Below are 24,997 nucleotides of genomic sequence, written 5' to 3' on the forward strand. Positions count from 1 at the left end.
TTTGATCTATTCACTGTTCTAGTTTCAGACGAGTCAGTGCACACAGGCACAAAGGAAAGACAGAGGGACCAGTAGCACCAATAGGACGTCATATGGACATGAGACACAGCTGATCACATAATACATTCCCAACAACTCAAATAGTGATTAATAGCATTGAGGGAAATATGTTGGAGACTGAGCGCAGTATTTGACTCATTATTACATCTTTAAAATAAGTTATGTCTCAATATATTCTGTTGAAAAACTGCACTAGAGGTACACATGAGAACACTGTTACATGAACACATCAAGAGGTATTATCACAATAATTTGCTCTCTACTGCCACCATGTGGACACAGAGAAAAGTACACTCATGTCAGACATTCAATTTTGCAAACCAATAAATAAAAATCACCTGTTATATTTAGTTGGATCTGTTTATTTCTTCATTTTAAATACATTGATTGCCATCAGTCCAGTTACACATGAAAAGTGACATGCACACATTCACACTGGAACACATTCACACATTGAGCCATACCTCCATGTGTCAGACGTACTGGGACTTAGATTAACAACATTCAACGTTTAAAAATAACAGGTAGGTGATATGAAAAATCATGGTATAAAGTTCATAACAGCTTTAAAAACGGAGAAAAATTATACTTAACATTCACCCTAAACCAAGACATAGTGTTAGAAAGTGCTAGAAGCCAAGAGTCCCTGCTTGAAAAACATCTGATATGACAAATACAGATCCAGGAGCAGCCTGTTGTCACATTAGAGAAAACATTTGCCTTCGTGTTACACTTGAAATAACCGAAAACAAACAAACAGCTGAAACCAGCTTGTTTTCAATTATCAAAAGGGCATAAACATAAAAGATGTTCCCCAATATGTGCCTTACTTTGACTAAAATTGGGTAAATATAACAAGTTCAGCTCCCGGTTTGCTTGTTAGTTCTTAAATCAGGGACTACATGACGGAGCTCAAAAGTGCAAAGGAAATATGGAAGGCGCCCCCCCACATGTAATCATTTATTCTACGACAAACATGTATTGCTTTCGCCTGACTCTATTGGAGGTTTTCTTGTCACCAAATTAATTCAAATGAAGACACATAATGGATTATTTTGCCTCCCTCCTTGTTGGCATTTGAGTGAATTAAACTGGAGACATAAATGTTAAAGTTACGTGTAGAGACATCCTTACATAACGACACTCACTCATTTATTTACATCATAGTAGGAGGCCTTCAAACCCGCAACTGTACCCTATAACTGTACACTGTTTCATGGAATAAAGACATTAATATTAAGTGCATTCAAAGTAAGCAAGAGAAAATCATTAATGGCATCTCTATAGTGCTATTATAATATATGTTATCAATGAATATTTGGCACCAACTGCGTTCAGCATGGCTACACTGGTCTGTTTTGCCCCAAAAACACTCGTAATGGTTTGATGGCTGGAAAGGACAACACATTGTGATATTCTTTCAGCATGATTCTTCACAGGGAGATGCAAAGTCTGAATCAAAAAATAAAAATAAAAAAAAGAATAACATCACCACAACAAAATGATTCTGAAGTGTTATTTGGCTGGTGTGTATATGATGGCTGCCACAGGATGCCAGCCAATGTTCTCGTGGTAATTAATGTTCGTAGGGAGCGTTGCTGAACACTCTCGTGGCCCATAATGTGAAATTGGATAATAAACTATGTGCAGATGAAACAGACAGTTGTTAAATCAGCCGTCTGAAGTGGACCAAGGAAATTATTGTTACGTCAGGAAGTGTCCAGTGTGGCAGTGATTTGTAAACAGCTTCATTATGGCTGAGAGGTGGAGGTGAGCTTGGCAACAATGAGTCCATGAGGTTTAAAAACTTACAGTAGATGGAGAAACTGTCTTTAGAAGAAGCCAGTTCACACGTTTACAGCTCCTTTTATTAGGACTATTAGTAAGCACGGATCCTGCTGTTAGAGATTATAAAAATAAAAAGGAAAAGTAGTTACTGACTGGTTATTGCTGGATGATTTGACAAAGTTAAAGAGATGATCTGTAATACTGGACACAGCAATGAAACTGTAACCATCCTGTCTTCTTCAACTACAAACCTTAAAGTCCTGCTGTAGTTCCTGTGTATTTTTTTCTATTTTAGATTTCACATTAATTTTCAAAGACTTGATCACTGTACCGCACATTTCAACTGTTTCACTGGATCTTCATAAAGCTTAGAGTTGATTTGTGAAAAGATAGAAACCATGTTAATCAGTGGGAGGGTCTTTAGTACAGTAGAAATAAGCTACTACATTGGAACTATCTCTAAGACAGACGGCCTTCAAACTAAATCTAACATCCAGAAACACTATCTCGAAATGCTGGTATGACTACGCACACGCACACGCACACGCACACACACACACTTTAGCTACCAGCCATAGTCATTTGAAATCACTCTCATGCACGTTTAATGTGCATTATTGTCATCATTTACACATAATATTTGAAGAAACTATATCTATTTTAAAATAAAAACTCTTTACTGAAGTTCAAATGTGTTTTTTTTACCTTTCCATTAGAAACTTCTAGTTGCATGGTATATTTAATTGATGGAACACAGTATATCTCTGGTATTGTCACGGTGACAGAACGCTGAACGCAACACGTAACGTCGATCTGTATAGAGCAACACAGTCTTTGGTCACTAAAATATCGTTAAGAATTAACACTTTCTTTCAAGTACCATAGCTGAGTGTGAAAAGAAGCTAAACAAAGCTGCTAACCGCTTAATATGTGTGCACTGTGAAGTCATCACTGCGTATTTTCATTTTGTAACATTTTAAATCGGACAGTTTGGCTTCTGGCTTCACATTTGATCCTGTTTTGGTCCCCATTTGGTTTTAATTAATTAAATACTGTTATAGTAACTGCACATATAAATGGTGAGCTCTAAATGTTTTTGTAAACTGTTCGGCTAAGTAATAAATATTCCTTAATTTTTCATGCTTCTATGTAGTGGTGGCCAACTGAGATTTGTTCGAAGGTCTTTGTGTGTTAGTGGAAATGTCCCATGGCCTCAGCAGCCTTCACTCTCACAACAGGATCTGGATCCTGGAGCAGCATAACCAAACCTGAGGAAGAACAAACACAAACACACGCACACACACAGTCAATGCCAGAGGACAAACAGAATGAGTAAATTTAGTAAAAGTAAAAAACAAGTATAAAAAAAATACACGTTTGTGCAGTGTATCACCTTTAGTGATAGTCCCCATGTTCAGGTGAGACAGATGCTCCTCTGGAAGATTCCCTAGCAGAAACCCTGATAACACATACAGACAATATTTGTAGGTCATGTCATGAAGGAGCACACTGTTTCTGACCTGTACATCATCTCAAGCTCACTATTTTTTTAAGTGTGACATTACAGGGACGGCTACAGCGTCCAGAAAACACTGCAGTATCCAACTCTTACAACTGCTACTTCTGGATAGGCAAACAAGTCATTCTCCTGTGGAAGTCCGTTGGGCTACGATGTCAGGAGTGTCGAGATAGAAAAACACAAGTGCAACATTTTTTTTCTGTAAAGCCATAGATGTCCCTTCAATTGTGCTACACAAAGTTTAACAATTTATAATGTCAACGGTTAAGCGGGCAAAAAGAACGTATTGCATTTTAACCTCTGATTATACAGTAGATGTGCTGTTGTCATACCTATGAACATGGCGGCTCCTGCTCTGACCTCAGGCCAGTTGCTCTTGAAGAACTGGATGACTGAGATGTGATAAAAGTTCAGCATGCCAGGAAAGTCCTGAATCTATGAACCACAAAACATGCACAGAACATCAAACAAGAGTAAATATATATTGTGTAGTTCAACAACATCATCTATTTTGACTTTACAAATAATCTTTCTGTAGCGCTGTTTCTCCATTTTAGGAAATTAGCAACAAAAAACATGTTGGAATTCTTTAAAAAAAGAACAATCTGGCTACATTTTAGACTTCATATAAAAAGTGTATTATGTGCTTATGTTTGACTGTGTGTGTCTCACCAGGTACTTGGTGAGGTCGTTGATGAACTCTCCATAGTGTAAGCTCTTGTCTTCATGGAGGTGGTTCTGAAACATGGTTGTGATCTGCTCTGATCCCACCACAGGAGCACACACTCGCATCGCAAACTTACACGCCTGGACAGATGCAAAAACAAGATCCATATTTGTATGCAGCAATGCAGCAGTTTGCCCCGCAAGTCAAACATTTATCAGCATTTTAAAAAGCTGTTTTGAAATTTTTGCGTGTTTCCTATTGTACCTTGACCACCTGTGGGTTTGGGTCAACCAGGTGTAACAGCAGGCTGACCAGAACATTGTGGATCTGGTCTTTGAACACTGGCTCTCCTGAGCCAAACTTGGACAGGTTCCCCATGAGATGAATGGAAGCACAGCGGATCTCGTCATTCTCCTGCATGAGCACAGAGTCAGAAGTTATTGTTAGCGTGTATATGTGTATGTAGTTGTGGGAAAAAACGAGCTGGAGAACACTAACTGACTCAGCTTTGAATTATTGAAAAACACTAAATACTGTATTTTAGATTAAGTATCAACCCTCAAGTAATAGCAAAGTAAATCTGCACTGTTGATATAATTAATCGTATAATTATCATCATACAACATCTTGAAAGATCTAAAGGAAACTTACACTTTCCAAGAATGGTTTAATCTTCATGAAGATGTAGACCACCAGTAAGTGGACATTCTTCTTGTCCAGATAGAGGAGGACTTTAGAAAGACCCGACATGGCTTCAAGCGTAATCAGCTTACCTGCAGGAGGACCAGAGGCCAGAAATGAAAAACAAAGACATCTCTACTAATGACAACTGATCCAGGATGAACATGATGGATGCGGGGAAGGAAAGGTGAAACTCCGAACCAGTAGACTGTAAGCTTTAGGAATTACTGCAATAAATCAGAAGAGCCAGACTACGACTACTGTGGGAAATGACTTTGGTGCCAACTAACCTGGATCGTCTTTCTCCTCCATGCCTGAACTCATGGCTGCCAGCAGCTCCTTGGCATATTTATTCACCTGGTGGCAGAAGGTTATGAGAGGAGGAAGAGGATGATGAACGTGTTGATGATGTTAGCTGTCAGTGAACTTATGCCTTTGTGTGTGTGTGTGTGTGTGTGTGTGTGTGTGTGTGTGTGTGTGTGTGTGTCTGTGTGTGTGTTGTACCTTTTCAGGTGATCCCTCAGCTATATTGCCCAGCCCCCGCACAGACAACATGCGGACAGTGCAGCAGGGATCTGATATCCGCTCCATCATGTTGTTCATTAAGACATCTATTAACATCAACTCTGTCACCACGTGATGGTTTAAAAGCTGAATGGGAGATAAAACACATCATGTAATTCATGTTCTGCTGGTAAATAAAAGCAGATGGATATAATTTATTATCTGATGACATTTGGGGCTGTTTTGGCTGTTTTCATACACTAGATATGTTGGCAACAGGTGGAGTCGTGTCCTCATTTTACTTAGCGACCTACTAACACAAAAAAAAGAACGTTAAACGTGATAATATTTCTTGGTGTTTCACCTCAGAGAAGAAAGCAGTGACGGTGACTCTCTGGCATTCATAGATGTTGTTCAATGAGGGACAAAGACACTCCACAATGGAGGGCAACCTGGGACCAGCATGCTTAGACATCGCCCTGTAGACAAGACAAACATACCCAAATTCACACAGGCTTGATATGATAAAAAGGTAAATTATTAAGAACACATATTTCCTAGTCATGACAGAGAAAAAGAACGCGGAAGAATTATATTGTAATCCTCTGTTAAATACAAGTATAGTGCAAAAAGCAAATCATAAGGATGGTGTTTGTATTTCATTTATCAAAAGTGGATTCAAACATTTTAGGACTCTTGATAAATGTATTGAGGATTAAACATTTAGTTCTTATGACCTTTAAAAATTCAAGTCACTAAATTTGCATCCATACTGATGAGCAGTTTGGCAGAAATCTGTTGTAACATCACGCTTAAATTCTACTGGACAGGACTGGTGTAAATTTCTGCTCAGATCTCAAATTGAACCCACACAGTTTAGTGTCCGTACCTTGCCAGCAGTGTAACTCCAGTAATGTGTGTATTTGGTTCTTTTATTAAGTCCCAGGCCTTATCTTCATCCAGTCTCTTCATGACCTCATCTAACTGGGCCCGTGCCAACAAGATTCGCAGAGCATCAGCTGCTACCCTGAAACACGAAAACACAATTACACCAAGTTGTTAGATCACACAGATATACCTGAGATTAGATGCTCAAAGAGCTGATCTCTGTACCTCATCTCTATTTTATTAGTCACAGAGAGAAAAAAATACCCACCCTGCTACATGGACAGACGCAGCATGCTTAGTGTTGTTGTCCTTCGGTGCTGAGACTCCAACACTCGCTCCCAGTCTGACGGTGAGACACGAGAAGAGCCGAGGAAACAGAGCGACTGCCGGCTCCTGACTCTGGCCATTTAGTAACAGTTCTTTGAGACCACATGTCATCTGAAAACGAAGAGCACACAGACACACAGGAGAGTCATCCTCTTCTGCAGTTTCTGTTCTGGTAGAAACCAGCTGAAGAGTGCTGCACATGAACTCAAAGATGGATAACTTCAAATTTGTGTGTAATGATATGTTTCCACTGGAGGTGATTCAGCCCAAACGTCCATTTAATGTATAACTGATGGGGCGGATACACTTTTATTATTATGAATAATCATTATCACTACCAGGTTCAACAACAGTACATTGTCAGTGGACATTAAACTGAAGACCCTACAACGTTTATGGGCACTTGCGACTTTATTATTGACCTTTTTGTTGCACTGCTTTCTTAAATCTATTAGAAGGAATTGTTTTAGTTTGAAATAAATGTAATCATGTATAAATATCATAATCTTAATCTAGAACAAATACAGATACAATGTACTCAGTGACGTGTCTGTGAATGACTTACAGCTAGTGGCTGATTGGTGGCCACCTTTGTTGTCCCTCCTCTGATCATCGACTCCTTCCTGTCGATGTAGGGCGCCATGATGGCAATCTTCTCCATCACCATTTCAATTATCTGATTGGCTACGATGGGGTCCGCTCCCAAGGCCATCCACATCTCACTGGTCCAGCTGGACAGAGAGACAGAAAAACGTAACGTGAACGTGTCTTCCATTGAAACAAGAAAGATGTGAGGAATTCTTTGTTCTACGAAGACAAAAAATAGCAACTAACAGTCTAAAGAACTGTCATCAAATATACTTGAAACATTTTGCATCCATGCTGACGTCTTAACGTTTACATAATTAGAAATTTTGTATATATACCTGTCAAAAGGAAGCGGTTGGTTAACTAGTGTATTGACAACAATCTGTAGATGCTGAGAAGCCAGGATTAGTACCGTCTGTCCCGCTGCCACCCTCACCTAAACACAATGACAATGACACATTTCTTTCAGTGTGAATTGACTATAAGTTAAGCAGGTATAGATCATAGATGGATAAAGAATAAATAGGTACCCATGAAAGACAAATAAGTAAGTAAGATCTAATTATATAGTAAGCAGGTCATTAATGCAAAAGTAAGCCACAAAAGTTGAATCAATCTGTATGTCTTTGTTATTCAAAACAATATAGGAATAACAAAACGAATAAGAGAGATATTTAATAATAAATCTGCTGAATACTGTAATATTGACTCTTACCTGCTCCTCTGTGATGCTCTGAAGACGTACATGTAGCACCTCCAGCATTTCTGGGACCTAACATACAACAAAGACATAACACAAACAAAAACTGTGTTCTGTAATCAAGTACATCAGGTTTTTTTGTGTGTCATATAATGGATGTCTATATAATTATGGACCTCGGTAGATACAACAGTATGTGTGTGTGTGAGCTACCAGCTCTTGAAGGCCTCCTCCTCTGTTCTTCAGCAGAGTATTTAAGATGACAGATGAAGCTCTGCAGCAGTTTGTCTGACTGTCGACCAGCCCTTCAAACAGCATGAACACCAATGTCGTCAGCTGCTGCTGAGGCAGACGCTTACTCATCACCTGACACACACAGGAGAAGATGCAGTTTCACAGTTTTACTGTACACGTTTACAACTTTGTCTACTAACTTGACACAAAAAAGAAATGGATTGTATGGCTATATCATGGTGGACTGTGTTCAGCAGAATAAAGGCAAAACAACAGAAGATTGTAGTTTTGTCATTGAGTGTCATACTAAAGAGCACAATAATCTACATGGGCAAGGACATACAATACAGGCTATATGTCACTTAAATTTAAAAAACTATTTTTCTGACAGTCTTGTGTCTTAATGATATCAAGTGTACCTTGGTGAGATCTGAGCAGGCCTTGTATAGAACTGAGTGGTCCGGGTTTTCCAGTCGGTCTTTTAGTGGCAACAGACTGTCAACAGCGTCATCCTTATAATCAAGGGAGAAACCTACACAGAGAGAACATTTGAGAAGAAAATAAAATGAAATAAATAAATAAAATGAATGATATCAAAACAGCAAGCTTGAAGAAAACCAGTCCCTGTATGTCAGCATAGAAATCTTGAATATGTATGTTGAGTGAGAAATAAGGTCAGGGCCGTGTACCTTCATAGCGTAGCTGTATATAAAGCAGTGTGTATATACAGTCAATAGCAGCAGTGCGTACAGCTGGGTGAGGGTCAGAACATCGCGGAGACAGACGACCCAGCAGAGCTCCAAGGTTGTGGAAAGACACCATGTTCTGGACAAAAGACACACAAATAAATAAATAAACAGTCAGCAAATGGCTGTCACACAAAATGTCAGTTAAAGGGGCTCTACGAAACAATTTGTAGTAATTTACATGTAACAACCACTCTTTTATTGGCTATATGTGAGCAGATTGCAACATTCTCGAGTGCCCCGTCTCAGTACCTCTCTCCGCTCCGCTAACAGAGAGCAACTGCAGCTAATGTTAGTTTAGAAATGTTCGCGAAACATAAACTAATGAGCTGCTTCCAGCACAACACAGATGTTCCACAGAGCCCCTTTAACATCAAGTGAAGATGAAATACATCTGCAGGAAAAAGAACATTTAGTGAGCTTTAATGACTTATAAAAATAATCATCATTGATTAGGTTTGAGTGAGGTGCAAGAATTACACACCCATGGTTAACAGGACCATTATCAAAATTGACATATGTGGTTCGTTTGGGGATAGTTATCAAACCCACAAGACACACAGGCGTAAATGTGCGTGTTTGTGTGTGTACCTTGACAGTCAGGTTATCCAGGTAGTAAGCCAGTATGTGAGCAGTAGCTGTGACGGCTCTCTCTCTCTCGTGGTCCTGTCCGGAGCTCAGCCATGATTCAATGTGCTGCGCAGGGCAAAAAACACACATCATGTCAGACAAGTAACAGCTACAGAGTAATAGGAAGGGGAGTTACTTCTTGATGTATGGCAGGTCGCTGAAGGCACTTATTCTTTTTAATCAAGACAGCCGAACAACAGGTCAAGGGAATACAGGTGGGGTTCAGTCGATCATAGCTAGCAGGACTACTTAATTAGAGCTGGCAGTGAAATACTTGTTTGGTTACAATACTAACTCGGTTTATTTATAATGTTTGAACTTACTATTTTGTATGCTTCAGAGTGAACCATGCTAAATAGGTAAATAAATATGTTTTAAGTGTACAATACGAAGACAATGCAATGATACAAATATTACTGGTACTTAAAATGATGTTTTGCTGAGAAGATGTGATTAGTCTGATACGACATTCTTCACCTTGAAGACACTCTGCAGGCCGTCAGGTGTGGGATCCCTGGCCAGTACACTTTTGAGCAGCTCCTGCAGCGCAGCCAATGTGTCTTTGTACAGCGCCTGTACATAATTACCAGTACATGTTAGTTTGACAACATGACAGCATTTATAAAAAATGCTGCAAAAGTACGCAAGTTTTGTACATCTCCTTAATAGTGTGTTAAAATGGGTAACTGAGGGACAAGATTTGGTACGTGTGTGCACACATCTCCGTCTGCTTTGCTTCACCTTCCTCTGCTTGGGGTCCAGTATGTCTTCTTCTTTGGTTTTCTCAGGAGTGTGTGTTTCAGGTGGCAGAGAAAGCACGCTGTTCACACACACCTTTAACAAATCAAAGCTCTCATTCTCACTCAGCGCAGGATCCAGAGGCCTGTAGCATTAAGGGTCAAAGATAACACACTGGGACATGACATAGCTTCCAGTTGAAGAGAATGCAGGGATACTAGAGATGTTTGTGAACCTGTGTAATAAACAGGTTTCTTATTTTTAACTCAGTTATGCGTTTGTCTTATGTCTGTATTCTGCTGTGTGCCTTTATGTTGCAATGTTGTGATTTTGATGAAAGTTTTATCAAAGAAAACTGAATTTAAACTTTACTTATTATTCTGTCAATCTGTTTATCCAAAACTTAGGATATATCCAAAGGATACATTAGGTTGGCACAGGTGGTCATCACAAGATGGCGAACTGGAGTCCTCATTGAATCCGCTGGCTCTGCCTTGATAAAATCCTGACCGGGGTAGACATAAAAGCAGAAAGGGAGATCAGAAAACCATTGTTGTTATACCTGCAATGAAATGTTCATGACTTGTTTAAACAAACTGTGAATTACTCACTGCTTACCAGCATAACAGTAATGAGCTCCTGTTTGCGAGAGAAGACGTAGCCTTGTTTCTTCACACACTCGCTGATGGCTTTGGCGATGAGCCCAACACTCTGGATCAAACTGAGCTTCATAGTCAGATCCTGATAAAACGCAAAGACACACAAACATATACGTGGACAAAATGCAGACGCACAAGACGTACGATAGAATAAATGAGAGGACATACACAGATAAAAAGATTCAGGTCAAGAGGAAAGAGTGACAGATTTGAAGAAAATTGGATAATTGCATTTTGCAAATTGTCAGGAATGCAACGACAAGGCGAACTGCAGCCCGATACAGCAGATGCAACTCTACCAACGATTGAGCATTAGCAAACACAGTCCAAAATCACTCCAGCAATATACAACTTAATCAGTCAATCAAATCAATCCAACAGTGCTATTGTAGATTGATCCTCCATGCCTATGGATGGAGACGAGTTGAAATCAGAGTTGTGTGATTAGAGATTGGTTCAACAGCAAACCACCAGCACGCTCTGGTTTAAGAAGAGACAAAAGAGCTCAAGGCCTCGAGGCAAAGAGAACTGTTAAGATTTAGCAAGAAATTACCAAATCCCTTTTACAGTGTGAGTGAGTCATTGATGAGTAGTCAAAGAACAATCCACCATTAAGCTTTGAAAGAAAGATGAATTGGACAACCTAGAGTGCAGATCATAGGGAGATGGATCAAAAAGTGAAGGTATTATTTTATGGGATTTACTAGTTTCACCTGAACTTGAGTGAAATAACAAGCTTCAAAAGTCTTTTGGACTATTCTTTGCATTATATTCGGGTTCAATAATGGCTGTGTACAAACACTGAGACTTTTGTGAAATCTCAGCTGCTTTGAAAACTCAGACTACTTTAGATACAAGGTTGGAAACAGTATCTTGTAACCATGTCACTGGTTTTACATTAGTGCGTTAAAGGAATGATCCACCCTGATCTAGCACAGAGTATCAAACACTCATTCCCTATGAAGGTGACTGTAGTTGATGGTGTGATTTAAGATATTCAGATGATTTTCTCCGTGAAAATTGTCTCTCGACTCTGTGGTAACCGACTCAGTCAAGCTGATGACAGCCACTGTTCTCCACCATTGTTGAAATTAAAAACTTTTAAGCAGTCACCATTTGAGCCTACATGGAACAGTGTTTGATACTCAAAAGATTTTTTGATTTGAGTATCATTTAAAGCTATATTTCACTGAGATAGAGCATTTTTATTTATTACAGTGAGCACAGCTATGGTCAACCTTAAACATTAGTGGCTGTCTGTGTTTTCTTCTCAATATTGTTCCTAACTGATCAATTTCTGCACAACGGCACTGAAGCATCTTTAATTCTGATTATTATGGATTCATTTTAATGATGGATTGGTCATGACTCCCTCCATGACATGGGCACTAAATCTGGTGCTCTACCTCTGTGAAATATAACCGAGATAAAGCAAAGTTAAAGCTCTATGAAAAAGTAGTCGCTTTATTGTTTCAAGCAGCAAACTTTGCGTAAAGATTTTAGTAAGAATATCACCACAAGTGTGCTGAATAGAAGGAAAGATACAAAAAAGAGCAAGGTGAGATGAAAGAGCCCTGATATTCCTGTGATGATACCTTTGTCTCTACTTTAATCCCCAGAACCTGTATGAAATAGAGGTGATAAAGTCATGAGTGCACTCCAAATGGCTGGCTGAAGGCAAACATACATCATAGGGTGTGGCGATTAATAAACACACTCTCAGCCACTCATATGACTGGTAATCCATCGTCTCTTGCATAATCAAGCAGAATATCGAGTTACAACTGATCAGTCTGATGTGTGTAGAGTTGTGTGTGTGATTTTTCTGAAGCATCCTAGTGTCATTATATCTAACTAAATGAAGGTAGACACAGTGAACGGCTGTGTGTAATGGCAGGTGGCTGCAGGTATTTAATGAACTAAAGAACATTTTACAGTATAAAGCAACTGTGGACAACAAATAATGACATAATCACCTGCTTTAATTTATACTGTAGATCAATGCAGATTGCTTTTCCTGGACTTCCACATGAGATACTTACGTCTACTAGTTGGAGAGTTTTAATTACAATCATTTATTTACATTTTAAGCATTATTCTGTTATTGTATTTAGCTTGCTCTTGTTGGTAAAATTGCCAGACTGGCAGCAGGTTGTCATCAGAAACAGATGTGGTTCTGAGACGTCTATTCTCAGTACAAAGTTAAGGACTTAATTTCCACCAGACAACTTACACCCACAACGGCACCTAATTTGAATGAACCTCCCACTCGTTTGAGCATTTGTTTTCACCTGTGCACCATGTGTTCTGCACTGAGCAAAAAATACCTCACAGCTGAGAAAAGCAATGTTCAATGTCAGGAAAACACCAATGCACACAAGCAAATTCACTTGAAAAGTCTTAAAATTAGGCTACCAGCAGGCACAGAGCACAACCGAGTTGGCTAACGTCATACGTAGCACAAGACAATGGATTTAGTTTGAATACTTTTTTCCCCTGTAGCTTATATTACATACTTCTACAACAGTTATTTCTCCTCAACAGTGTAATTTTTCTCTGTATTCAAATTATTTGTCTTTATTAATAAACTCATGCAGCCTTAGTATTTACATTACCTTGGTATTGAAGTGTTTACTGATGCTGCGAAGGATGTCTTGATCAATGCGGTTCAGAATCTTCTCTGGAGGTGCGTTCAAAGCCACTTGACCATAACACAAGATCAATGTGCTTTTCACCTTCTCCACCTCCACATCATTACGCTCCTGAGGAGAAAAAAAAGGGGGATGAAGGCAGACAACTCAAGCTCTTTTAACATTAACACAATCTGATCAAAGGAATCCAAGTCATATCTATGTTCTTTGTACTTTGAGAAGATTGAAGATGCTTGGTGACTTCTTGAAGGCGTCCGATTTGCCAAACTCATCCAGCTTGGCCAGAGTTCCCTCTAAGTGGCTGTTAGCACAAAGACCAACGCCCATTGCAACTCCCTGATAGACACAAAATACAGAAACTATAAGAAAGCCATAAAGATCTCCAAGTGTGAAACAAACAATATGCATCTGTGTTTCAGGTACCTCTCTTTCAACAGCGTCATTGTGTCGTGCTGTCAGCAGGACTTCCTGCAGCTGTTTTTTAACCACCTCCTTATTGAAACACTGTTGGAGAGTCACTCCTATACACTGGTACAGGAAACTCTGGAGAAGAACAAATGCAAATGATATTATTGTCTCATATACTGTATGCGCTGTACCAAGTACCGTTTTCCCCTCTATGTTCCGTCTCTACACTTCACTCTCTGGTGGGGGCTGGTTGAACTGTTCACCTCTCTGTGTGTACACACTGTGGCTGGTCATGCGGAGGCATGGCTCAGTTTATGGAGGTCATGATCTCCAAATGATGAGGATCAATGTTCAATACACTCAGCTTTTTGAGGTCAATTATGACTAACATGAAGTTCTAAATTAGGTTTGCTGTGGCGGCTTAGCAACAAGACAAACCACAATCCATATTACCCATTCACTTAAAGGGGCACTATGTAGTTTTATACAAGAAATTCAAACTCAGAATCTTAATATTGACAATATTAATGAGGTAATAATACAAACTCAAAAATATTTATTTTTTTCATAACTGAATAAATAAGCTGTTCTCAGTGGAAAATAAGGTCCCCAGAACACTATTTGAAGCTAGAAAGGTGGCAGGGTCCGCCAAATATAAAAAACGTATGAAATTGTGTTGTCCTTTAAGGTCAGTTTGTTTATTCAGTCATGAAAACAAATAGAGTTTGTTTATTTAGTTTGTTTGGGCTTAAAAAAATAAAACGTCAATGAAGATCTTTCTCTTCTGCTTAAAATGTCTTCCCCAAAACTACATAGTGCATCTTTAATGTCACTGGACTAACTAAACCAAAGCAATAGCTTACAATCACCTTGCTCTTGATTTGTGAGTGAAAAAGCTGTTAAAAGCACTCACCTTCTCCTCTATGGCGTTGTTATACGTGGAGAGGTACCTTGTTGCTTCAGCTGCTAACTGACACACCCACTTGTCATCATCAATAGTAGCCAGAGTTTTCGACAAGAGCTGAATACAAATGTATCACGTTTAAACTGACATTTCACGACATCAAGTCAGATGTGTAGATTTTCCAAAAATGTATGCAAAATTAATGTGAATTATCATTCGTATACACTGACACATTATAATGTGAAAGGGATAATATTCCTTCATACAGTAAACAAGCACACCTTCAACAACTTTTCATTCCAGTGCTTCTTATCCAGGCTCTCTGCAGTTGACTCTGGAAACAACAACACACAGTCACACACAGAAAAAAATATGAGACTCTAAAAAAAATTCTTCAAAAGCTAATACTACATACATAAATAAATAAAAGGAAACATGATGTCAATATATTTGTATACCCTCTAGAATAGAAAGCAGAGGAGGTATCTCTTTCTCCCAGAATGTCTCTGTGTTGGGGTGAATGTTGTTACTGAGCGTTTGAAGGAGAGAGAGGGACGGAGCTCCATGACCTCTGTCTCTGAACGGGAACGCTGCATTCACCTGGGACACATCAGGGCAGACAAACACAAACACATAAAGACAAAAAGATACCAGACAGGAATGTTATAACTTACAACCTAACTTTATCTTATTCAAGAAAAATAATAAAGAGAACTCCTTTTATCCCTGCCTTATGTTATTGCCTCCATGGTCACAGATTGTGACTGATAAATCAAAAGGAAAATCCCACTTGACAACTGATAGGGATCATTTAGCATGATAAACAACTTGTCTTAACTAGGAGATTCAATTCATTAATTATATTTAATTACAATCTGTTTTTCCAGACAGTTATTACTCTGAATGTTTACGGAGTCTTTGTTCTGTACTTTGGCTGCGTATGAAGTGGTGTAGAGTTGAATTTACTCACCAGCAGTCTGACCATTAGTGTTTGAGGAGAGGGCAGATTGACTGGAGGAGAGAGATAAGACAGGTTCAGCTTAGAGTGGATCACACAGAACTTTAAGAATGGTAACTTTCAAATTGCAAATTTAAATGCATATGGATAGGAGCTACTACAATTAGTTGATTAATTGATCGAAAGAAAATTAGTTGCCCACTAATCATACTCATACTACTACATTCATGTCATTTTTTCAAGTAAAAATGTCAAACATGCACTGGTTCCAGCTTCTTAAATGTGAGGATTTGCTGCTGTTTTTTGTAATTTATGATAGTAAATGAACATTTTTTTGGTTTTGGACTTTCATTCCAATATTAAAATACCTCTATGGGGAATCAATTAAAGGTATATCTTATCTAATTTATGTCCTTTGGCTGCAGGGAAATCCAGACATTGTATAGACTAGATGATTAATCAAGAAAATATTTGGCAGATTTATTAATGATGAAAAATAGGTTGGTAGCAGCCCATTAATTCATATTTGATGGCATCTTTTCCATGATCAACACTGCATAATAAAAACATATATATAACATAAAACGCACACAGGATGTAGCAATGAAAGGCTTCCGGTAAGTACATCTTCCTCCTACCTTCTTGTGTAAAGTCTATGTTGAAGCTGGGCTCCTGGTTATTTTTCTTCTTGTTGCCCAGCACTATCAGACTCTTACACAGAGGAGTGGTGGCATTGCTGAATTGTGGAGGAGTCAGAAAGTACAGCAGCTTTGGCCATAGCACCTACAATAATAAAAATACGTATACGTTATGTTTCTGAACAATGTTTATCATAAATTTAACCCCAAGTTTCATGAACATGCAGCTGCAGTAAAATCAGCAGTAAAATGGTTCTGGAAAAATAGATGAATCAGCCACCAACAGATCAGACAGGTGGGTAAACAAGTTGACAGTCGACGTACATCAGCTAGTTGTCCGACAGTTGTGGTCAGGAGATGAAGGGTGTTGTCACACATCGTCCTCAGTGCCTCATTAGTCACCTCCTCTGGATCTGTGGGCCTGTGGCCTCGCTGGAGACACACAGACACAACCACAAATGGATAATTGGTTTATGTATAAAAGTTTTCAAGTTTGAAAAAAGTAGTCTCTTTATTTTCAACAACCTCGTATAAAAGGCTTTAGCAGACACAAAATAATATGTACATGTATGTGTTTATTTGCTAACGGTTTTCCTCAACTTTTTGTTGTTTATTAGCTTTGTAAAATGTAAGATGGAACATATTTTAAATGACTTGACAAGTTCTTCTCTTTCTTAAAGATTCATCCAGATGCCAAAGTCTAAAGTTACATATTTATGAAGTAAAACTACCACTCAAGCTGCCATAATCACACAAGCTACTAATACAAGAATAAACATGAATGAATAAAATGTATATTAGAAACAAATTCCAAACAAATGTAGCTATAAAGAAGTTGTACCTTATATGTGTCATGTAAGGCACAGTGTTGAACAATGAATCGAACCAATAACTCCCCTCCCTCTAGCTCCAGGTAGCCATGATGAGCCATTGCACTGATCACTTGGACCACACGCTTCTTGACCTGGCACACACAGAAAGTCACAGTGAGTGTGAGACATAACAACGAAAATTAAAAAAATATTTTTTGACACATAGCGTCTGTGTGTCTACATGTGTTACCTTGTTGCTGTGATCAGCCATTGGTTGTCTGATGCTGGCCAGAATCAGTAGTTTCTTACCCTCCATTGTGGAAGCTGACACACACATTTACACATTAAGACACACAGGTAAACTAGTTGATAAGAAAAGATTAGCAGATAAATAAAAGGAGGGTTGTGTAGTTTAGACACTTACATATAAATTAATATTTTAATACAATTCAAGGAACAATGAATGACTGATTGGATGTGCAGTAACAGGTAAGTGTGTATGGGATAAGAAGGGGATGCATGTGCATTTTCTCACTGGTGGAGTTGATGAGGTGACGGAGGACTGCCAGGGAACCCACCCTGCTTCGCTCATTACTGTTCTCCAACTTCTGAAGAACAAACATGACCAGCCGGTCTGGAAAGGAGTTGGCTGGAGGGGGAGAAGTGGAAGTAGACAGAAATGAATGAAAATGTGAAATGCATGAACTGTCAGAGAAAAAAACAGGGAAGCCAAGAGAGAGAAGTAGACCAACTGTCACAGTTAATATGATTATCTCGTGGTGGACAGTGAGTCTAGCACGCTAATGGATGATTCCATTACTGTCCTTGTGACTCCATAGAAGGGTCTGATGCTGTTGGACAACGTTCAGCTGTTTATTACCGGACACTTAACTTTGTCACTACAAACTTTCTTACATATGTAACTGTCTTAAATTCTTTTATAATTCAACGAGGCAAGGAGAGTCACATTTAGCATATGTTCATACATAAACACAAACAGCTACTGAAGAGCTTTAGTACCTAGTATGCTGAAGCAGCGAAGGACCTCGTTGTGGTTCTTGACAGTAGGAGGGTTACTGTAATCAACAGGGGCAGACACCTGGGGGGGAGGAAAGGGAATGTTACACTGTTACAACCGTCATATGCTATGATGTAAGCTCGGGTAAGCACTGACATTTTGGTCATATAGAAAAAAATTACAATTAAAGAAGACATGATTTATATCCATATAGTAGTACTAATAACAAAGAGGAAAATAATAGCAAAATAGTCATAAGAATTTGCAGTAACTATTATTTGTTTATCCAGAGGGGTGGCTGATCACACTTCCTCTTTGTGTAGCAACAGGTCACACATGATAGGTTACAAGTCTCCTACTTGGGGTAAGCATATGAAGTAGAAATAAGAACTGAGAATTTGTTATTGACCACATTTAGGTGCTATTACAGTAGGTATAACTGCTGTATTCACAGTGAAGTACTCCTGGTCCCACCAGGCAATCTAGATCACACACATGGCAGAGTCATTGTGGTAAAATGTTGCAATAGTTGAGGCATCGAGCCAAGGTATAGCTGAGTCACAAGGTTATGAAAACATCTGACTACAATGACTCTCTGACAGTCAGTTGACACATCTAAAGGAATGCAGTGTACACATACGAGATGCAGCAGGAGTGATCCAGTTTCCCTAATATTTAAGCCACAGAGTTGTAGCTTCAATGTGGTGAGCACAGTTGGTATGACTAGTCTTGTGATAGAAAGTGCTACACATACTGTTAAGAAGCAGCTGTCAGCAGTCAGACCTGAGGGATCCAGGTGCAGCTAGTAAAACGTAGTGGTGCTCGAAAGTCCGTCATGCTTGCAAGAATGCTAGAAAGTCCGGTCAATAATACAAAAAGTACCTTTCTGGTATAGGAGGAGCACAATCTCTATGAGCATGTTCTCTGCCCAGTTCCACATTTTTATGAGCATCTGTGTCTTGTGTTAGTCGCCTGTTTCACTTAAGGTAAACCTCCATTTTTATTATAGTATGTAGTTGATGTATACCTGCTGATGCAGTGCAAAGAGTAGACTGTCCAGCTGTGTCTCCAGCACCCTGCTGCCCATGTTGACCGAAGCATCAAGTACTTGGCACAGACTCTGAGCGGAGGCAGAAGAAAGAAGAAAGAATACTCAACCGTCTTAACTAACAGAAACAAAAAAATAATCTTTATTAAAAGCCAGGAGGCAGTTTAGAGATGGACATACAGTGATGGTCTACTGTTAGTTAACACAACATTACGCTGAGCCCATACCCACCTTGCTAATGACATAGTGCTCATTGTTTTTCTTGTACAGTGACAAGATGGCAGGAATGAGTTTAGGAATCTGCTCCTCCAGTTTATCACCGGCCATTAGATGGCACATAGAGCCCAGTGCCTCGGCTACTGTTAGCCTCAACTGGAACACAGAGACAGAAACACAGGATGTCAGGCGAAAGACTGCACTTTGTGGCCATGTCATCACAGCTCTATACTGAGCTTTTCAAGTAGAAGAATAGACAATAAAACAAAAAAAGAAAGCAATGAAAGCAAATGTTCTGTCACTGTATCAAGTGAACCTTAATCAGCTCTAATAGGTTGCCTGCCTTCTGTAATGCAGCACGAGGGCATAGTGGTTAAATTGTTAGACTCAGTTACTATGGTCAAGTATAGACTCAGTACAAACACAAACAAGATCTTGTATTACTGTTCTCTACCAGCTCCATCCCAATTTGAAAACCAAAATTTACACCAGAAAAGTGTTCTCAGAGTGCATTTTCATGAAGGCAAAGACTTTTGCAAAATACGCGTTGCGAAATGCCATCATCAGCTTTGTCATCCTCAGCTTCCCTACTTACTCAACTTCTTTCAATAATGCCTCAACACAACTTAATGCAAAATGTACTGCCTCTTTGACGGTTGTATAGTCCACTGTGTATCAAACCTTCTTGTTAAACCCCCAACATTGATCCACAGTGACCTCACCTTAGACTCCCTGCTTTGCAACCAATTACTGAACAGGATGTCAAAGGCAGCGTATATTTCACTAGAGAATGTGTCTTTTCTGACTGTAGGATCTGGAGCCTTGTCCAGGTTGGCAAGGTACTCCAAGATACTGTCGCTGAAATGACATAGAGCTGGAGGGACAGAAACAGAGACATTAAGAGAGAGTAAGGTGAGAATTTCAGATTTTTATAATATTTAAAAGAGGTAAAAATCTAGAAGAGTTTTTGGAGAGGGGTTGATAAACATTGAAAATTATGCCTCAGTGAGGCTCTTACCTGAAGAGAAGACCCACTTCATGTTGTCCTGTTTGGCCATGTTCAACATGGGCAACATAGTGCCCAGAATAGCATTCAGGAAGGGGACCATGCCATAAACTAGAGAATAAGAAGAAGAGCACAGTATTGATGGCAGGTTATTACTTACCACTTCCTCTGTAAGGTAGGGACACATACACCGTAATCATTTTTATGCACTGATAATATCAGAGCCAAGTAAGGAAAGATGTGCAAAACTTAAATGTTTTTAGTAGTCCTTATTTAAATCTGTCAATTCACATGGCAAATTCATAATCAGTATATTAGCAACAACAACATGCTAAAATGACACTATGCATCAAACTATATCTTGGTCATAAAGATGCAAATGCACTTTTTAAAGTTGAACTGCATTGTGTTAAGCAAACCCAACAAAGATGTGTTTGACAGCATGAGATAAAAGACTTAAGTTTAAATCTATGTTTCATCACATCAACAGGACTTTTAAGGCATATTAAACAAGCAGAATGTGGCTGAGACAGAGCAGTCCTTTACATTACACAATGTCTGCATGGATTAGAGATATCATTAAATAAAACAGCTGAGTATTTATTTGTTTATGCCTTCGCCTGCATTTCATTCCATACTAATGCTCCTTTAATCCTTATACTTCTTTAGTAATAGGGTGGAGTGTTTTAGACAAGTGCAACAGGGAAATTCTGGCAGCAGGATGAAGGATTGGAAATAAATCAGGCTTAACAAACTCAATACTAATCAATCATAAATGTCATGATCAGTTCAGTGGCTTGGGAGGTCCCGAACTGCAGCAGGTGTGAGTGCTAGAGCTCTGCAATCAATGTAAAAGAAAAAAACTCTGAGCATTCAAAACCACAAAAAAGTAAACAAACATATTCTGGTGGTGTGAAAAATCTTTGGTCTGCAAATGCTGCTTTTGGACAGGTTTAGCAGGTTCACACATTTCGCAACAACCTCTGAATACATCCTTTGTGAACAAATGCTCTGATTTCCTGGTGTGTGTGTGTGGCCGATGTGTGGTTTCTTTGTGTTGTGCCTGTAAATATTTTCTTACCATTGGAGTCAGAAAGGTTGGCTAGTGTCTGGACTACAAAGAAATGAGGTAGGAGCCCCGGCTGAAACTTGCTAAGTATCTCCTCCATGATGTCATTGATGTGCTTGTTACCCACAGCAACCAAGATATTACTGGCTGCCTGCTGCCAGTCAGGGATGACATCCTGATTGAACCACAAAGACGGAGAGAAGACAGTTAGGAAATTAATTAATCATCAGTCCTCTGCAAGATAAGAATGAATAATTAACATCTAATATTTGACCTTTGATCGGGTCATCTCATCTGAGGCCAAGGAGATGATGCTTTTTATCCTGGGGTAACTGATCTCCTCTATCCTGCAGCCCACAATCAGCTCAATAGTCTGAAGAATCACAACTCTGTGGGTCACCAGCAACTATAGGAGGACATGAATAACAGTAAGCACATTTAAAAAACCAATATCAAAACAAAAATGAAAAATTTACTAATGGAGAGGCTTTTATTTATCTGTATAGAACAGCAGGAAATGCCAAGTAAAATGTACGTTTGGCTCAGTCAAAAAAGGACATCCTTTGCATTGTGTCACTTATGTTATCAAACCATTTCCTCAGTGTCATGATGTCATCATCTGATAATCACAAGGATCAAGACTGTGACAGTATGATAACACTTTGCAGCATCAAACAGACACAAGCTGATTCAGAGCTCTATGGTGACAAGAAGCAAATATTTATTTATTTATTTATTTCGGCATGTTATTAGACAGTCATCATCACACATCATCTTAGTTAAAATAAGGTAGTACACATGGCCGAAAGGGAAAGCGGGAGAAGCAGATGCTTATCTAGTCCCGCCCCCATTACCCACAGAATACATTATTTCCACAAATTATATTTCAAATATGTTAAATGCACAATTTTTTAATGCCACTCCACCACAAAATATTTTTATGTCTTAATTTTACGACTTATCCGACCTGAATAAGTCAGAATCCACCCCAGGGACAGGCATTAAGAATAACTTATGTGGGTCATAAAGAGGCATCGGTACTAAACTGAGACTGTCTCATAACCAGTTAAAGGATCCTTGTGGTATATTTAAGGGATATTTTTCTTTAAACATCAAGCTATCTATCTATCTATCTATCTATCTATTCTACAGGCACATGCAGGTAAAATGTTAGCAATCTAAACAGCGCATGTTCAATTGCATCTGACATTATACAGGCAATGTCAGAATCAATTAATGAAAAAACTAATCATCAGATTAATCGATAATGATTCATGCTCCTTGACTGACATCTGTGCAATCTGAAACCTCTCTTTCAGACAGAAATGAACATACAGCTATTTCCTGTAATTACAGAACAGTAACAGTAGTACATCTTTTACATGTGTGAAGGGAAGCAGGATTTTTTTCCCATCAACATGACAAGTTTTTCCTCACTCAAATCGAGGGTCTAAGGACAGAGGATGTCATTCACTGTACAGATTGTAAAGCCCATTGAGGCAATGTGATTGTGATTTTGGGCTACATAAATAAGAATGATGAGAGGAATGTCTTGACACTGTCTGTAACAGACTGGCAAACCACATGCTAGAGGCTCTGCGAGGCCTTTCATGTGTGACAGGGTTTAACAGATTAGCAGCAGACTATTGTTAGCAGGGGTGACTAGTGTCAAGGCAAATCACATAAACAGCACTCTGTGTGCTTATTGCAATCTGGCTAAATGTTGAACAGTTTAAAAGGACAGTATTTTACCCTTATCTGAAACCCTCAAGCTGATCCTAGTATGTTTTCCAATGTGGAACAGTGAGCTCTTTGACATACGAGGTGTACTCTTTACCTTTGGGTGTTTCAGAAGGTAGTCCTGACACATGGCCAACACTCTGTCTGGCTGCTGTTTACCCAAAGTCAACATAGACTTTCTGACTTGCTCCTGGACCTCTGAGTCTTTATCAGTGGCTGCATCTAGCAGAGCCAGGGTCACCTCTAGAGGAAATACATAATAGAACAGAGACTGAGTAGAGGGATTAAAATGTCGAAAGGCGACAGAAATGGATTAAACAGAAATGGCAAAAACATGCATGACTTAATGTTCAGGAGAGGAGAGGAGAGAGGAGGAGAGACTCACGTTCCACATCTGTCTCATCCATGGTGGACAACAGGAGGGCTGGCTTCCTGGAGCCTGAGGATGTAGCTTCCCTCCTGGGGTACAGCTGGGGCAGAGGCTATCTGGAGCTAAGGATCCGAATATAAAATGTGGATTTAAATATATCTTGGCTGCAGGTCAAGGTTCAACAGACTGCCATTTTCTTATTTTCATCAAGGACACTTCATGATCTCTCTTATGAAAATGGAGAGAAATCACACTGGTATAACTGTATGAAAATAAATCCAGTAGTTTCTTTGCTTGAAACGTCAAAGCACTGGATCTTTCTGAAGACATGCGTTTCATATTTCTTCTCTCATTCACATGACTGACACAGACAACCAGAGGCTGGATAACATGACAGCAGAGGAGCCAGGTGATGATGGGCCGAGGCTGACACTGACCTCAGTGACAGCTCCACAAACGCAAATAATGAGAAACCATCATTGTTTTAAATCAAAAGCTATCGCAGCATATTTGGATAAAGTGAATATGCTTTGAGATGTAGCTGTCACTTCAGTTTTCTACATTAAAGGTACCTGTTCAAGCCACTTCTATGTCCAATAAACACGAATACGAAGCAGCTAGATAACTCCTACAACATGTTTTAAGATTACGAAGCTATATAAATATACTCTTTAAGAATGATTAAAACCCTGAGCGTCATGTCTTTAATAGCAGGTGTTATACATTTAATATCTAGCTTTAACCTGTTTGGGTGGTGGTGATGCTACTGCAGCAGCGAGCTAACCAACTGGCACACGTCGTTAGCATGCTAAGCTAGCAGCTGCTGCTACGGAAGAGCCGACAGCGTCCCCACATCACAGATTTGAAGGGGAAAACACACCACATTGTTAATAAAGCTAACTTACCAAGTCCCAGTGAGCGTCCGCCAAACAAGTCCCTGTCACGACAACGTTGCTTGTTGTGTGAGGTTAAAACAAAAGGCTCCCTGTCAGCGGCACAGCGAGTGTTTGCGCTGTGTCTCTGTGTCACTGCAGGTGTAAACACGCCTGGTCATGTGCTTTTAGTCAGCAGGAACGTATCAGGCAGAGGGCGGAGCCACATATCACTGACACATAGAGCTGCTGCACAACATCTACTGTCTGTTACTGTCTGATACAGTCATGCGTGAAACTGCTTTATGAACGGTGACTTTTGTAAACATTATATAAAAACAGTCACCTATTTTTTCCCGCAGTAAAATATCCCCACAGCTCTGGAGAGGCAGGAGGCTGCATGCTCTGTCACCTCCTTTAACCCCTAAATTTATGGTGTGTTACTGTGATAATCCACATGATGGCACTCTTGAATATGTGATCAACTTTATTATTCGATATGACAGAAATCTGAGTCTTCTGAATCTCCTTTTACTCAAAACAAATGTGCTGCTTAAA

At 39.3% G+C, this 24,997-nt stretch overlaps 1 protein-coding gene across 2 annotated transcripts; it reads right to left on the minus strand.

Moving 5' to 3' along the window:
- Nucleotides 1-342: 342 nt before the first annotated feature.
- On the minus strand, nucleotides 343-24,610 carry mroh1 (maestro heat-like repeat family member 1). 2 transcript variants are annotated; one of them, XM_084358657.1, is made up of 45 exons: nucleotides 24,473-24,610; nucleotides 23,583-23,689; nucleotides 23,295-23,440; nucleotides 21,732-21,863; nucleotides 21,470-21,632; nucleotides 20,401-20,499; nucleotides 20,105-20,256; nucleotides 19,398-19,538; nucleotides 19,146-19,238; nucleotides 18,121-18,199; nucleotides 17,636-17,749; nucleotides 17,351-17,424; nucleotides 17,130-17,252; nucleotides 16,613-16,720; nucleotides 16,289-16,433; nucleotides 15,663-15,703; nucleotides 15,151-15,292; nucleotides 14,974-15,026; nucleotides 14,702-14,809; nucleotides 13,804-13,923; nucleotides 13,594-13,716; nucleotides 13,345-13,491; nucleotides 12,325-12,351; nucleotides 10,689-10,811; nucleotides 10,496-10,575; nucleotides 10,074-10,215; nucleotides 9,810-9,905; nucleotides 9,294-9,398; nucleotides 8,646-8,781; nucleotides 8,376-8,488; nucleotides 7,936-8,088; nucleotides 7,738-7,794; nucleotides 7,361-7,458; nucleotides 7,000-7,165; nucleotides 6,376-6,545; nucleotides 6,109-6,246; nucleotides 5,584-5,698; nucleotides 5,220-5,366; nucleotides 5,006-5,072; nucleotides 4,686-4,807; nucleotides 4,299-4,448; nucleotides 4,040-4,174; nucleotides 3,700-3,802; nucleotides 3,242-3,307; nucleotides 343-3,116 (listed from the first exon to the last, which is right to left on the minus strand). In XM_084358657.1, the coding sequence occupies exons 2-45, from the start codon at nucleotides 23,602-23,604 to the stop codon at nucleotides 3,040-3,042; spliced, it is 4,911 nt and encodes a 1,636-aa protein (XP_084214783.1). In that variant the 5' UTR covers nucleotides 23,605-23,689; nucleotides 24,473-24,610; the 3' UTR covers nucleotides 343-3,039. The 2 variants fall into 2 exon arrangements, with proteins under 2 accessions (XP_084214783.1, XP_084214784.1); XM_084358658.1 differs by lacking the exon at nucleotides 12,325-12,351 and having other exon boundaries at nucleotides 344-3,116.
- Between the last annotated feature and the right edge of the window lie 387 nt (nucleotides 24,611-24,997).

This window comes from Pagrus pagrus (genome assembly GCF_965226575.1).
Source record: "Pagrus pagrus genome assembly, chromosome: 7".
NCBI lineage: Eukaryota > Metazoa > Chordata > Actinopteri > Spariformes > Sparidae > Pagrus > Pagrus pagrus.

Excerpts from the sequence above, each read along its gene's own strand:
- mroh1 (XM_084358657.1), bottom strand. The coding sequence starts at position 23,604 with ATGGATGAGACAGATGTGGAAC. Across the intron at positions 23,441-23,582 it reads GGATGAGACAGATGTGGAAC|AGGTGACCCTGGCTCTGCTA; the intron begins GTGAGTCTCTCC and ends TATTTCCTCTAG. Across the intron at positions 8,782-9,293 it reads TGGATAACCTGACTGTCAAG|AACATGGTGTCTTTCCACAA; the intron begins GTACACACACAA and ends TCTTTTGTCCAG.